At 32.5% G+C, this 16,726-nt stretch overlaps 1 protein-coding gene across 1 annotated transcript in view; it reads right to left on the minus strand.

Moving 5' to 3' along the window:
* The window catches only part of LOC148614438 (uncharacterized), a 35,262-nt gene that overhangs the window by 11,104 nt on the left and 7,432 nt on the right, over positions 1-16,726 (minus strand). The window contains exons 4-9 of the mRNA XM_088586177.1: positions 12,904-12,930; positions 11,777-11,803; positions 11,336-11,380; positions 9,625-9,651; positions 7,955-7,981; positions 7,538-7,582 (exon numbers count right to left, since the gene is read on the minus strand). Of these exons, the coding sequence (XP_088442303.1) occupies positions 7,538-7,582; positions 7,955-7,981; positions 9,625-9,651; positions 11,336-11,380; positions 11,777-11,803; positions 12,904-12,930 (198 nt within the window). The remainder of the gene's footprint in view (positions 1-7,537; positions 7,583-7,954; positions 7,982-9,624; positions 9,652-11,335; positions 11,381-11,776; positions 11,804-12,903; positions 12,931-16,726) is intronic.

A 16,726-nucleotide genomic window follows, 5' to 3' on the forward strand; every position in this document is an offset into this window, starting at 1 on the left:
AAAAGGTCCTATTACAGGATGATGCTGAATGCTAGAAAAATCCACGATTTTGCTGTTTCCAAGGAAGCAATTTTTTTTCAGTATGTACTACTACTAGTTATACTGTACATGTAGGTTCAAAATGCAATATTTCAAGACCACACAATCATCAAGTCATTTTTTAATCTGTCCATGCAAAATAAAAAATTAACCTTCCAAGATGGCAAACTTACAATGTATTTGGACTACAAAGTACAATACATGTACATTGTGTATTTCAAAACCTCTAACTTTTAGATGCTAAATTACATACATGGATGTAAAAGTGAACCTTCTCAGAAAAGATATTGCTATTGCAAAATCAACAAATTAGTATTCCCACTTTCATCTTAACTATGATTTTTTTTTTATTTTAAAAACCCACCATTTGTGGGTACATATAGTTTAAAAAGAAGGGGGAACTCCATTTTAGAACTAGTTCTCAACTCGTCCTACAATGTACTCCAGAAATATTATTCATGCTGCAGCCAGGGCTTAGCCTGCCCCCTTTTGGATCGACGTATGAATTAAAAACGCTGCATTATAAACAATTTTGATTTTTTGGCATTTTTAATACTTGGAGTAGAGACTTGAAAATGGTTGAATTCACTTGTTTCACATCACATATTAAAACTGATTTTTTTTATGCCCCCGCAACGATGAGTTGGTGGGCATATTGTTTTACCACTGTCCGTCCGTTTGTTAATTCCGTCCGTAATTCTGTCCGACCCATAAGTTTGCCGCACTTTAAAAAAACATCCTTGAAGATATTGACCTGCTTTTTGGTATGTGAGTCTGTCATGATTAGTTACAAATCGAGTATAAGTTTCATTCTTCTACGCTGAGTTTTATCAAAATAATGGGCCTGCACTTCAAAAATTGTATTGAAATAATAGTTTTTCGGTTTTTTTTGTAAATGCTTGAATATATTTGACTGGTTTATGGTATGTGAGTCTGTCATGATTAGTTACAGATTGAGTTCAAGTTTCGTTGAGCTATGCTGAGTTTTACTCAAAACCACATGCGGGGACATAATTTGTGTCTCACAGACACAATAACACATCTGACAAAGTGCTTTTTACAATTATTAGTTATGATATAGCTGTATGAAGGTTAAATGCGGGGGCATCAGGTTGTCTAGTTTTGTTTTGCATTTTCACTTTATTCTGCTTTATCTAGTCAAGATATGCTTTACTACACCAAATGTCTAGGTAAGCAGGTAAGCAATAAGAATACAAAATTACTGACTTAACACAAACATACGAAATCAATGTCCCATTTTTGTTGAAAAAAATATGCTACAGGTTAAAGTGCCCTCTCCCCTGCGTCCCTCTATTTTCAAATCCAGGCTAGAACACTGTCAGTTGATTGATTTTAAGTGAAAATTGACCAACTGAACATTTTTTAATTCATAAATGACCCTTTCTTACGGCACTTATATGCAAATTCTAATGCGGCTTATAAAAAAATAGTGGTAATAACATATAAAAAGTGAATTCCTTTAAAAGTCTGTGTTGTAAGTGGAAACTTTTTATGTTTTCTGTGTTTGCTGTTTTACTGTTCTTGCAAAATATCTATCTGTGTCTGTGAGATATTTCTCCTTTTGTAACTACTAAGTATATTTATACATGCCCAGAGTACCAAAGTCCACATTTTTGGCAACCAAGGTGCCTTTTTCATTGAAATGGTGGTAACTATACAACATTTTCACTCTATTAAACCTAAGTTGTGTAAAAATGAACTTCAACATTTTGCAATTGGCTGTATCAGTCAGCAGGTTTTAGATTACCAAGAGGCTCCCTTGTGTTAAGGCTGAAAAAGTGGGGGGATCCAAACTTGACTTTTTATGAATAGGAGACCAAAACAATTGAGATTTTGAAACAATTTGGTATTTATAGAATGGTTTAGGCCTTTGTCTTATCAATTCAGACCACTTTTCATCTTTAAAAGGTAACTAAAGTATTTTTTATCAAAACGTCTCTTTTTGGAAAAAATCAGAAATTTAACTTAATACTGTCATAAGATACCAATATTAAAATTGAAACAAAAATTCACAGGAAAGCAGGAGGACAGAGATATTTTGTCTTTAAGTTGGAAATTGAACACATTTGTAGAAATGCAACAGCATTTATAGATATCTAAAAGTTTTTATTAGTATTAGGTATCAGTCTTGTATTGTGTTCCGGAGCCGGTGTCCGTCAAAACATGGAGGCTAAAAATATAGTGCGCTTTCTTTTTGCCATTTTCTGTTTTTGTTTTTTCGCAAATGATTATCATTTATCATCAAAAGTATAGGATAAATATCAAGCTATGACACAAAAAACTTGTTTTTGAGGAAAACAGTATTTTCATGAAAAATAATGCGTCAGAAAATGAGTCTTATTTTATGAACTCAAAATAACAATGAAAGTAGAAGTAGTCTATTTTTAGTTTGACATGTTCTGGTGTACCAAATGTCGTGCTTTTTTTCTAGAATGGACCTAAAAATTATTTTTTGACATTTCCGTAATAAAAAAAACATGGTCAAAAGTTAGATTGAAACTCCTTGTCTATTTTTAAAAAAAATCATGAAAATTTCTGGTTTACTATATACGCCTATGGGGCAAAGACTACAAGACTGAGACCTATTGTATTAAGTGTCATTTATAGAGTAATCTCCCTTTATTTCAAATTCTACAGTGAATTCTATATATTTTTTTATCTCCTACATGTAAGAACATGGGTGCTATGAAAAACAGAATGTCAATTTATATTTACTGCGTCAATACAAACAAAACATCAGAAATAAAAATATGTAAGCTAGGCATTTCGGCCATATATCACATTATGCATGATTCTTAGATGAAGTGCTATTTAATAACAAAAATAAAAATTTGAAGTCTTTTGGAGTTGTTTCGATATCCCATATAACAGAATCTGCATGACTCTTACAAGCAGTGCCACTTGAATAGTGTTGCAGTACTCAATACCTACACTTGTAAATAACCCCTTTCTCGATTTTTCCACTGAAACTCTTAAATGAATTTTCAGTCTTTCACAAAATCATTGCAGAATATGATGTGATTTAATTGTTCAGAACAAAGGAAAAATGATAATGCGTTTTTAATTTTCCTCTCTTTAAACATTTCAGTAGCCTTGATGTCAACTAAGTGCCGATTATCAGGGTGATCCTGTACCAGGATATTTGACAGATGATCAGGCGCAGATCCAAGGACTGGCGGGCCGGGCAAACGCCCCCCCCCACCCCAATCGGTAAGAAAAACATTTTTCACCACAAATTTCACTCCATAATATTTTTTGCCTTCCTTAGCACGGCATTTAATTCAATTAACGCCCCCCTAAACTCAAATCTTGGATCTGCCCCTGATGATGATAGTCCAAAAAGTGAAATGTAAGACTTACTTTTGAAATTAAAGCAATTAAAGGTAGAACGAAGTGCTTGTTACTACACATACAAATGTAGCTCCACCTAATGAGTTGTAAATATTTAAACCTTACATAGGGATTTCTATAAATTCTCGAATGCAAATGGCAAAAAGATAGCTTGAATTTGACCAAAATTCATATATTTCGTTCATTTTTGGCCATATTATGGTCAGAATGATGTGCACAAAAACAACTTAATATTTAGTCAATAGATTCATTAGACACAAATGAAGACCTTTCAGTATTTGAAGAATCTTGCACCACACAGTTTAAACAAGAGGGGCTGTGATGGAGAAAATAGGTTACTGTAAATCTTATTTTTTATAATTCTGTTGTCAGTTTGTTTTTTTTAAATCTGTTTTTTTTACGATAGCAGAAATTTGAAAGATTCATATAATGTTATGGCATTGTCATCCCCAAATCAACAGGTGCGAAGGGCATTAGTCCCATTATTATCAATGTCTAATTATGTTTCATAAATTATGATATATTTATATGTATTGCATGGTATATGGTACTTTAAATTTTGCTAATAGTGTGGAGCATTTATAATGTTTTAGACTTTTCTTTTTATATTTTAGGTTGGTTGTAAAGCCCACATAGTGAACAAAAGGAATGAAATACTGGAGAGCAATATTGAAGAAACTATATTATAATGAATATAAAAGATTTTAGGAAACAATTTTTATACACATATGGCTATCAATTAGAGATGGGTCTTATAATGGTTCACGTTCATATATCCATCTGTCTGTCTGTGTTAACATGTAACATTGTAACTTTAAAATCCCTTGAATAGTAAAACTTATTTTTATACTTTATAAGTTCTTTGTTATCATGGTCTTATGATCTGTATACTTTCAAGAGAAAATTCTAGTTGAGGTTTCTAAGTTATGAGACTTTTTCTTAAAAAATGTGGAGGGTCAAGATTTTACAGTATTTTGGAAAATGCATGTTTGATTTACTTCAAACTTTGCAAAGTTGTTTGCTACCACTGTATAAGGGGAATACATTTTGGTAAAGGTCTTGTTTTTTGTTCCCTGCTGCTACATGGAAGAAAATAATAATATAGAAATATACAACCAACACATTTGACTCTGTGGAGGGATTTTGTTCAAATTATGTAGGATTGTTAGTCACTATATGTAATTGATCACATTGGGCCACCATTTTGATCAAACAAGTTTTACAGGAGTTTTTGGACGTTGTTGAATTGTACATTCTACTCTATAGAACACTTCGTGGACACAACTCCTTCGGAGACAGCTGTACAGATCTTGTTATATGGGATTGTTGGTCATCATATTTAATATACATGTAGTATTAATGTGTAAGGTTTTCATTTTGGTTTAGTTATTGGTCCAATATGGTCATTCGAGGACCAATAACTCAGCCAATATGGAAAACCTCACCTAATTATACCTGTATTGACTAACTAGTCCAAATACATCATATTGGTCTATGGAAGTATGGATTTGTATTAGGCCATTATGACGTATTAAATGGCGACATCCGGTGTTCGTGCACGTTTGTTCTTTGTATTGTATAGGCAGTTTTTATCATATAAATTTAGGCAAATCTTTGAACATTAGTCAATAATTGATCATTTTCGGCTACCATTTTAATTTGACCAATTTTACAGGAGTTATTGGACTTTGATAAAATTGTGCATGCTACATAACAGGAGCACTTTATTGGATGCAACTCCTTGGAGACAGCTGTACAAATTTTGTTCAAAATTTATAGGATTGTTAGTCACCACATTGTGTTAATCATATTGGGCCAACATTTGGATTTGACAAATTTTACAGGAGTTATGGGACTTTCTTGAATTTGGACATGCTACCCTATAGGAACACATTGTGGATGCAACACTTTGGGAGACAGCTATACATGTTTTGTTCAGATTTTATCAGATTGTTAGTCACCATTGCTTTGACAAATATACATGAGTTATGGGACGTATGCTTTTTGATTCGTTGAAGAACATGGCCGCCATTACAAAAGATAGAACAGAGGGATCAGACAGTAGTTTTTCGCATATATACCGCTAGGTTTAGCCAAACTCTTTCAATTGCTGAAATGATCCTTATTATAAGGCCTTTAAAAGTTTTTAGGAATCAAAGTTGTCAGGCGACTCCTTGTAAGAGTTATTGCCCTTGAAAGATGAAATATTATTATTTTTTTACAGTTTCAGCCAATATCTTGAAACCTATAATAGATAGAAAGAAACTTTCAATTGCTGAAATGGTCCTTATGATAAGTCCTACCGATGTCGTCTTGAGTCAAGATTGTTGGATATCTAGTTAAATTTATTACCATTGAAAGACAAATTTTAACCAGTTGAGCAATTCAGGCTCCTGCGATCCTCTTGTTTTATAAGTTCTTTTCTTATTGTATTGTCTTATTGTTATTTTTTAAGTTATTTTACCGTTTTCTTTTCTTCCAAGAACCTTATGCTATATATCAACATTTAACCTTACTGCATCAAGTTAAAATGTTGTGTCCTCAAATGCCTAAAGTGTTCTGAAATTGACCTCTGTAAATCCTTTTTATGAGTCCGGAAAAAAATTATGGTCATATAATGGTATGTTGTTATCGTTGTTTATAGACAATAACTTGAATATGAGTGTATATGTTTATGAAAGTATACTACAAGATGACATACCTTTAAGGAAGTCTGGGGTTGATGTTGGGAGTGTGCCTTGAACTGTTTAGGAAATATGTACCAGAAACGAGCATTTTCATGATTTTCGGACAATAACTTGAGTAAATATGAATGCATCTCTTTTAAATTGTACCACAAGGTGTCATACCACACAAGGAAGGCTAGGATTGAATTGGGGTTGTGCTTATTGACGAATAAGGTTGCCACTGTGATTCTGGTCAAATTAGTTTCCTGTATCAAATATTGAATCGCGATCAAAATTCAGAATTGTGTCTAGCTTGAATGGTGTGTTAATACTTGGTTGACCTCTGTTGTTGTATCAAGCTGCGCACAGTAGAGCACATTGTTTGCAACGAGTTCTGACCGGTTTTCAGTTTACTTCCATATGGGGACGATTGTTACGTGTTCAGGGCACAGCTGTTTATATTTCCATGCATTACAGTCTTTCTAAACCCTTTCCAGTTATTACTGGTGTATATGAATATATTTCTGTATTAATTTATAATATTTCCCTTCTTTTATATATTATAGGAAAAAAAAAAGAAATGTATCGTAAGTTGTTAATGTTTAATATATAGTAAATAAAAATTAAACATGATATTGATTATTCATATTTATATGTTAAAAATTAATGATTTTTCGAAATAAAAAAAGTCGTTCATTTAAATGTGTCATTCCTGTACTGAATAAAAAACACATTCTGCTTGTAATTTTATATGTACATGTGCCAAGTTATGATGTGTTCATATTCGAACAAATGGAAACTCATACAACTTACACAATTTAAAATGCATTTAACCAGACATTACGTGTAAAATTGATATAACAATGGAAGGAAACCAGAACAAAATATCTCCAAAAGGAATCTTAAAAAGATGTTTGGAGTTTGGGCCGCATAAAATTGTAAATTGGTGTAGGACGAAAACTTTTAAAGAAGGAGACAACAATACATATATTCAATGAAAGCATACTCATGAGAGGTGAAAAGTTGCTGAAATTTACAGTACTAAAAATTGACTGAAAATTTCTGTACTGAAAAAAATGACAAAAAAGGTAAGTACCGAAATTACCGAAAGAAATTCCTTACTGATTTTATATCGGCATTAAAAGTACATAAAACCCGTAGTTAAATTCCTGGTAGTGTATTACGTAAATCTGCAGTATGTGTTATGTTACTCGATAGCTTTTGTGATTCAAAAAAGCCGATATTCAGCTGATTTGTTAATTCGACATTTCTGAATATTCTTTTAAAATAGAAAATTCATTTAGACTTCGGAATCAGTCTAATACTGCTAAGGAGAGGTTAAAACATGTACAGCATAACAAATTGGCAATATTGATATGTTTGGTATTTAGGTATTGAGTAATATAGATTTTTACACTATTCCCGAACTACTGAACTAAAATATACATACATATACATACCTGGCTCTCCGTCTGATCCATCGCTTCCATCGGGTCCATCAGAGCCTTAAAATGGATACATTACAAAAAAAATGAATCAATGACCTGATAAAAATGTACTTTATTTCTTTTGATCACGTTGATATTTCTTTGCTACACATAAAATACTGACAATGTCATATGGAAACATCTCAAATGTGCGCTCACAGAATATTGTCAGTATCAATATTGAAATAATTCTATATTTTCTACCTACCGCATATATTATTTTGTAGTTTATAGAAAACAGAGCATAACACATTGCTTTCTGGTTTAATGTTTGGATATTTCATATTCACTTATCTGAATTCTTGCATTCAATTCACTTAAATGATATTAATGAAAAAACTTTTAGGAAACATATTTTATTCAAACGTTTTGGTATTGTTTTTAACTTACCTTGTTCACCTTTATAGCCCATTGGTCCTGCAAACAATAAAAACACAATAAGATGTTGTTAGTAAAATGCTTTACAAACAAGTTGCAGTAGGTCTAACGGCTCAAACATTCTGTTGCCTTTGTAATCATTTATCATCCTGAAATCGTGCTTTTAATTCAATTACCTCGTGTCAACAAGGACATATCTGGTTTTGCAAATAAGGCTGTAGAAAAAATGAGTCGGAAACTTTATTCAAGCAGTGCACCTGGTCCATGCTCCCAGTTTTCAGTGGAGTCCGAGTTGGTCGTTTGCATTTGTTACTTTGTATATATTATTTTAGTTACTTAATTGTCTTTTTTGTGTATGTCTGTTTTCCATGTTTGGTCATTGTCCCTGGATTACATTCGTTTGATTTCCGCAAAAATCTTGTTTCTCTTGCACGAATATGTTCCAATACGCCTTCAAATAATCAACAGTCCAAATTGTATGCATTACATCCGACTGATCTACACTGAGATAGAGATAGAGAGATAAAAAACTATTCATATGGATATGGATAAATGTCTTTAATCTGAACTACTTTACAGAGTATGCAATCGCTTTGGGAATTTTAACCCTGTACCACCTTTTCTACACGTTACAAATTTTCACCATCATGCATGTATTTACCTAATAACCCGTCTTATATGGGAAAGCGTTAGTTTTGACCTCAATATGCTTTTCCCCTTACTATTTTCTTTGGGACTGCCAGATATTTACTATAAAACTGAAATGGTTCTTCTTAACTTAGATAAAGCTGACTGTATATAAATATAATTGCATATGGCTACCGTTCAAAGACAACACTATGTAAAGGGGTATTCAAGGGAACCAAGGCTATAGCGATAATAAAAAATGTAATATAGGGACAAAGACCAGACGTGGAAAACAGACATGCACAACAAAGAACATGAAGTAACTAAAATCATACATACAAAGTAACAAAAGCAAATGAGCAACTCGGACTCCACTAACAATTGGGAGCATGGAGCAGGTACATCGATAGGGTAAGTGTCCTCTGCTTCTCTAGAAACACCCACCGAGTTGCTCGTAAAACGTCAAGTCCGGGGTAGACGAAAGAGAAAAGGAAATCTATGATACATTGAACAAATCAGTTTTCATGGCGCAGATGGATACACCGTAACGATGATCGAGTTCATTATAACAGCCATAAAACCTCTGAAGTGATGACTGCAAACTTGTAGCAGCATAACCCTGATCCGGAAGCCAATTTGTTAGAATTCTAGGACGACAAAAAGTCTGCGTAGTTTCGGCAAGCTCTTGCATAACGTATGAGTTGTGATATAAACACTCCATACGCAGGTGCTGAAGGGATGTTGCCACAGATGAAAGAAAAATTGACAAGGCTGTGAAGTCTTGAAAAATTCAAAAGATCTTCTAGATCTGAAAATCCTCAATTGAAGATTATTTTCAGAAACCAATACCATTAAACCCTATGAATTTTCAACCATGTACTTTTATTCCCCATACTCAGTTAAAACATTATACACATTGATATTCGAGAAGAGACGGCACGCCAAGATACTGATACGTAGTACTTGGTAAAAATTCCTTATACATAATATTGACTAAATAATTATATTATAAAAAAATATTATATTCAAATGTTTTGGTATTGTTTCTAACTTACCTTGATCACCTTTGGGGCCCATTGGTCCTGCAAACAAAAGAAAAGACAACAATAAGATCTGGTTAGTAAAACGCTTTACAAACGAGTTGCAGTAAGTCGAACCCTAAAAAATTATGTTGCCTTTGTAACCATTTCTCCTGCTGAAATTGTGCGTCCGATTCAAATACCTCATGTCAACGATAAAAGATCCAGAAAAGTGAGTTGGAGTCTTAATTCAAGCGTATTTGTATCGTTTCTATCTTTACCTAGTTCTCTTTTTGTGGCTTCAAGGTCCTACGGTTAATAAAAAGTCAATGATGAGAGATTATATTTCGGAATGCACCAGAAGTTTTGAAAAACGCATTTTGAACAATTTGTAGTAATTCCAATGCCCACGAATCCTCGAACATACTGAAACATTTATCTTCATGAATTCGTACATCTGATTCAATTTACTCATATCAACAAACAAACATGTTTTTGAATTAATATTCTCGAAATAAATAATAATAATTTAGTTAAAGACTATTTAAAAAGTGTTTGTATCGTGTCTTAGTTACCTGGTTCAGCTATACTGGTGGGTGGTTTACAATCAATAGAATACAAGGATGAGATTTTGTTTATTAGTGATGCTTTGTATTAACTATCAGCTATGAAAAACGCCCTTCAAAACAAACTGTTTTAGGTTCAATCACACAAGAATACATTTCCAATGTTTAATGAAAACATTATTTTTTTATATTGTTCTTCCGATTCAATCACTTCATTTCAACACGAAAATGTTTTAAACAAATCAATAATTGTATCATACTGGTAACAGCGACATGTATATGTCTGAACCAAAATTCTAAAAAATGAGATATTTTTACAAAATATATGAGTGGGCACTTTTAATTTCTATACGGGTTAACACATTTGAATATAATGTTAAATTTGTAAGTCTTTATATCATGTGAGTGCGACACATATATAGTGGAATAAAAACTCAAAAATTTGACATACTTTGTAAAAGATATGAGTGCAAACACTTTAAAATTCCATAAGGGTCTACAATTGTAGTACAAAATGTAAAAATTGTAAATATTAAATATCATAATGGTAAATGCGAATTCAATCAGTATTTTAAAAACAAAACATAATTTTGCAAAATGTATCAGCACTTTTAATTTCCGAAGAGGTCACGTACAAATAATTTATTTTCTTGACTTTATCACTGATACTGCCAGAAACAGTTCTAATCCTCGTCATTTTGAAGTGGATTAAGTTTTTGTGATAGGTACATGTCATAATATTCAGAATGACGTCAAAAAGAATAGTTCTAAGAATAACAGTTCATGGTAGAGACATATTAGAGACCCTAGACATATTATGATTAAGTTTTTCCAAAGCCCTATTAAAAATATAATTTGGGAGTAACACGTTCTTGCTGCAAAGGAAGCATGCTTTATTGTATTACCTAAATCTGCAGTACGTGTTGTGTTACTCGATAGCTTTTGTAATTCAAAAGAGCCGATATTCAGCTGATTTATTAATTCGACATTTCTGAATATTCTTTTAAAATAGAAAATTCATTTAGACTTCGGAATCAGTCTAATACTGCTAAGGAGAGGTTAAAACATGTACAGCATAACAAATTGGCAATATTTATATGTTTGGTATTTTGGTATTGAGTAATATAGATTTTTACACTATTCCCGAACTACTGAACTAAAATGTACATACATATACATACCTGGCTCTCCATCTGATCCATCGCTTCCATCGCATCTATCAGAGCCTTAAAAATGGATACATTACAGAAAAAATGAATCAATGACCTGATATATATATATATACTTTATTTCTTTTGATCACGTTGATATTTCTTTGCTACACATAATACACTGACAATGTCATGTGGAAACATCTCAAATTTGCGCTCACCAAATATTGTCAGTATCAATATTGAAATAATTCTATATTTTCTACCTACCGCATATATTGTTTTGTAGTTTATAGAAAACAGAGCATAACACATTGCTTTCTGGTTTAATGTTTGGATATTTCATATTCACTTATCTGAATTCTTGCATTCAATTCACTTAAATGATATTAATGAAAAAACTTCGAATTTGCAAGTACACTTTTAGGAAACATATTTTATTCAAACGTTTTGGTATTGTTTTTAACTTACCTTGTTCACCTTTATAGCCCATTGGTCCTGCAAACAATAAAAGCACAATAAGATGTTGTTAGTAAAATGCTTTACAAACAAGTTGCAGTAGGTCTAACGGCTCAAACATTCTGTTGCCTTTGTAACCATTTATCATCCTGAAATCGTGCTTTTAATTCAATTACCTCGTGTCAACAAGGAAATATCTGGTTTTGTAAATAAGGCTGTAGAAAAAATGAGTCGGAAACTTTATTCAAGCAGTGCACCTGGTCCATGCTCCCAGTTTTCAGTGGTGTCCGAGTTGGTCATTTGCATTTGTTACTTTGTATATATCATTTTAGTTACTTAATGGTCTTTTTTGTGTATGTCTGTTTTCCATGTTTGGTCACTGTCCCTGGATTACATTCTTTTGATTTCCGCAAAAACCTTGTTTCTCTTGCACGAATATGTTCCAATACGCCTTCAAATAATCAACAGTCCAAATTGTATGCATTACATCCGGCTGATCTACACTGAGATAGAGATAGAGAGATAAAAAACTATTCATATGGATATGGATAAATGTCTTTAATCTGAACTACTTTACAGAGTATGCAATCGATTTGGGAGTTTTAACCCTGTACCATTTTTTCTACACGTTACAAATTTTCACCATCATGCATGTATCTACCTAATAACCCGTCTTATATGGGAAAGCGTTAGTTTTGACTTCACTATGCCTTTCCCCTTACTATTTTCTTTGGGACTGCCAGAAATTTACTATAAAACTGAAATGGTTCTTTTTAACTTAGATAAAGCTGATTGTATATAAATATAATTGCATATGGCTACCGTTCAAAGACAACACTATGTAAAGGAGTATTCAAGGGAACCAAGGCTATAGCGGTAATAAAAAATGTAATATAGGGACAAAGACCAGACGTGGAAAACAGACATGCACAACAAAGAACCCTATGAATTTTCAACCATATACTTTTATTCCCCATACTCAGTTAAAACATTATACATCGTTGATATTCCAGAAGAGACGGCACGCCAAGATACTGATACGTAGTACTTGGTAAAAATTCCTTATACATAATATTGACTAAATAATTATATTATAAAAAATATTATATTCAAATGTTTTGGTATTGTTTCTAACTTACCTTGATCACCTTTGGGGCCCATTGGTCCTGCAAACAAAAAAAGACAACAATAAGATCTGGTTAGTAAAAAGCTTTACAAACAAGTTGCAGTAGGTCGAACCCTAAAAAATTATGTTGCCTTTGTAACCAATTCTCCTACTGAAATTGTGCGTCCGATTCAATCACCCCATGTCAACAAGAAAAGCGTTAGGTTTGCAAATAAGGCTGTAGAAAAAAATGAGTTGGAGTCTTAATTCAAGCGTATCTGTATCGTTTCTATCTTTAACTAATTTTCTTTTTGGGGCCTGATGGTCCTACTGTTAATAAGTAGTCAATGATGAGAATTGGCTTACATATAATGTTGCGGAAATCACCAGAAGTTTTGAAAAACGCATTTTGAACAAGTTGTAGTAAGTCCAATGTTCACGAATTCTCGAACATACTGAAACATTTATCTTCATGAATTCGTATATCTGATTCAATTAACTTATGTCGACAGAAAAAAAATGTTTGAATTAATATTCTCGAAATAAATAATAACAAATTAGTTAAAGATTTCTTTTTAAAATGTTTGTATCGTGTCTTAGTTACCTGGTTCACCTATACTACCGGGTGGTTTACAATCAATTTAATAACAAGGGTAAGCTTTTGTTTATTAGTGATGCTTTGAATTAACTATTAGGTATCTAAAACGCCCTTCAAAACAAACTGATGTAGGTTCAATCGCTCAAGAATACATTTCCAATGCTTAATGAAAACATTATTGTGCTGCCGATTCAATCAAATCATGTCAACAAAATTCCAAAAAAAAAAATCAATATTTGTATCATACTGGTAATTGTGACATGTATATTTCTGAGGCAAAATTCTAAAAATTGAAATATTTTTGTAAAACTGTGTGAGTGCGATCACTTTTAATTTTCATAAGGGTAAAAACATTCGAATAAAATGTTAAATTTGTAAGTCTTTATATCATGTGAGTGCGACACAGAGTTCAATAAAAATTCCAAAAATTGACATACTTTTTAAAAGATATGAGTTAAAACATTTTAAATTCTTTAAGGGTCTAAAATTATTGTACAAAATGTAAAAAATGTAAATATTATATATTATAATGGTAAATGCGACAGTCTAAACTACACCCCAACTCTAGAATCGATGCGAGGTTGCAAATTTGTGATGCAAATTTGGTCGCTCCAAGTTTATAATACATATTAAAAGTCTAATGGGGTGAGGCAGCTCTACCATCTTACTTGCTAGTACATTACTATGTAGATACACAGCATGCATCAACGTAGTATGTTAATACAAGGATGCATACATATATATATATAATCAAGTCTAAATTACACCCAACCCTAGAATCGATGCGAGGTTGCAAATTTGCGATGCAAATTAGGTCGCTCCCTCAGCGGGATTCGACCCCTTCTCTTCTCTGACATCTATGGACACATTGCAAAAAAAAATAAATTAATGACCTGAAAAAATATGTACTTAATTTCTTTTGATCATGTTGTTCTATCTTTGCCACTCATACATAACAAGATACTGACAATGTCATGTGGAAACATCTCAAATTTGCGCTCACAGAATATTGTCAGTATCTAAAAATAGGCTTTGATTACATAATGTTAAAAATGTTAAGTCTCACTATTTTGTTAGTTAAAAGTTTTCAAAAAGTTGAAGTGGGTCCAAAAAAATCAGTCATTTCGGAGTCTATTGGAACCATTGACATACTGAATTCTTGCTTTCAAATTACTTAAATGATATTAATGAGAACATTTCGAATTGTACCCATTTATCATCCTGAAACTGGCTTATAATTCAATTACCTCATGTCAACGAGAAAAGATATGGGTTTGCAAATAAGGCTGTAGAAAAAAAAATGAGTTGGAAACTTTATTTCTATCGTTTCTATCTCTAACTAATTCTCTTTTTGGGACCTTGTGGTACCACTATTAAGAAATAGACAATAGTTTTGCAAAACGCATTTCAAACATTTATATCATTTGTTTGTTAAACAATTCAAAGGTCTAACCCTTGTAAACTGTGTTTTTGTAATATACACGTGAGGAAATGATTTGATTTGATGTATGATATGCTAATATTCTACAATAGTTTTTCTTTTTTTGCTCTTGGTGACCTTGTCAAATGCAATTGTCGATGCTTCCATCATGATTTTTTGTAATGTAAACTTGATGAGCTTTAATTTGATATACAACAACCGTACTTTCTTTTAGCTTTAGCTTTTTGCACTAATTAACCCGCACTGGGTTCTTTTTCCGTATAATAAAATTGACATTATTGATGTACACGTTATGACCTCTAATTTAATATGCGACAACCTAAATAAAATACTTTAGTTGCTGCACTAGTGACCTCACCAAACGCATGTTTTCAGGACGAAACATCGATATTTTAGATGAACTGTAAGACCTTTCATTCGATATGCGACAACCTTACCCTCGAAGAACTTTAAATTTTGCCACCTAATAACCCTACTCTTCGAACATGTATGATATGTCAGGGTTGAAACTGATTTTTAAAATTTGCTCATTTAGACTCTCAAATGATATATGACATGACCCCCTTCGACAACGTTGAATAAATGATGCAATATCAAATCTATAGATAGGTATTGATGAAATATAAAAAACCATTTGAAAATTTGAAAAATTTTAAGATGTTGTAGTATCATTGGGGTTTTTTTTTATATTGGTCCTTGGTTTTATGTCAAACAGTTGTAAAAAATCTAAAATATCAACAGATTCAAAACAGGACAAGATATCTCAAATCTGAAAACTATATGATAATCTACACAACATATGCAACAAAATGTCAAGACAATTTGAGCAATTCCAGGGCTCACTTTGAGCACTATGAATAATTAAAATATGGTGCAATAACGAACTCCAAAGACCGGAAGACGTGGATACTTGAAACTAACACCATACGCCTTAGAATCACCTAACTTTGACAAAAACAATGTAAAGGTCTTACAATCATGTCAACGTCACAAACTGGATTCTGTGAAACATTTAAATTGTCATAAATTTTGAGCATACGTGGGGACAGAAGTAAACTTGCGCGCAAAATGTAGAATCCATCATGAGGGTCATTTCATACGTTGCATGTATGCACTTATCTCTTATCGTTTTCTTAATATCAAGGCCTGTAGTTAGCAGTGAGAATGCTTACAAACACTCCGTAACCTTTGACCTTAGGTGCAAATGAAACGTCACATGAACCAAAGATCATTGATGAAGGTCCCATGTATCTACAACTTCCGTTCTCGAAATATATTGTTTTAAAAGTTGGGTATGATATTTCAATGGATGTAACTCCCGTAAGGTTTGATAAGTAAATACATGTTTATGTTTATTATTTTAGTCCTTTGCTTATGTACATGAAACCGTTTTCAGATTGATTATCTATTATGGTTTTCAAGATATGAACGATTGAAAGAAATTGTTTTGAAGGGACTTAACTCCTTAAGATGACATTTAAACCCTTAGCAGGGTCATTTTCCAATAGAACATGATGACATCTACATGTTTATCAAGAATAATCATGATATCCCGAAATATGAATAGGGGGACAATGTTGAAAAAACTCCAATAAATGGGATATAACATCTACATCGGATGATGAAATTGTTCACAGGGTAATCCCGTAAAAGGTTTATATGAGCTCTATCGGTGGCCCAAGGTAATGATATCTTAAAAGATGAAAAGGGGGACATGTTGAAGTAAAAGTTGTAAGAACAAAACATAAGAAAAACAATTAAGTCTTTCCCATGTAGGGAGAGACCTTAACAAGTTGTAGTAAGTCCAACCGCTACCGA

This window comes from Perna viridis, chromosome 6, assembly GCF_037379345.1.
Source record: "Perna viridis isolate PV_CMFRI_1.1 ecotype Kerala chromosome 6, ASM3737934v1, whole genome shotgun sequence".
Taxonomy (NCBI): domain Eukaryota; kingdom Metazoa; phylum Mollusca; class Bivalvia; order Mytilida; family Mytilidae; genus Perna; species Perna viridis.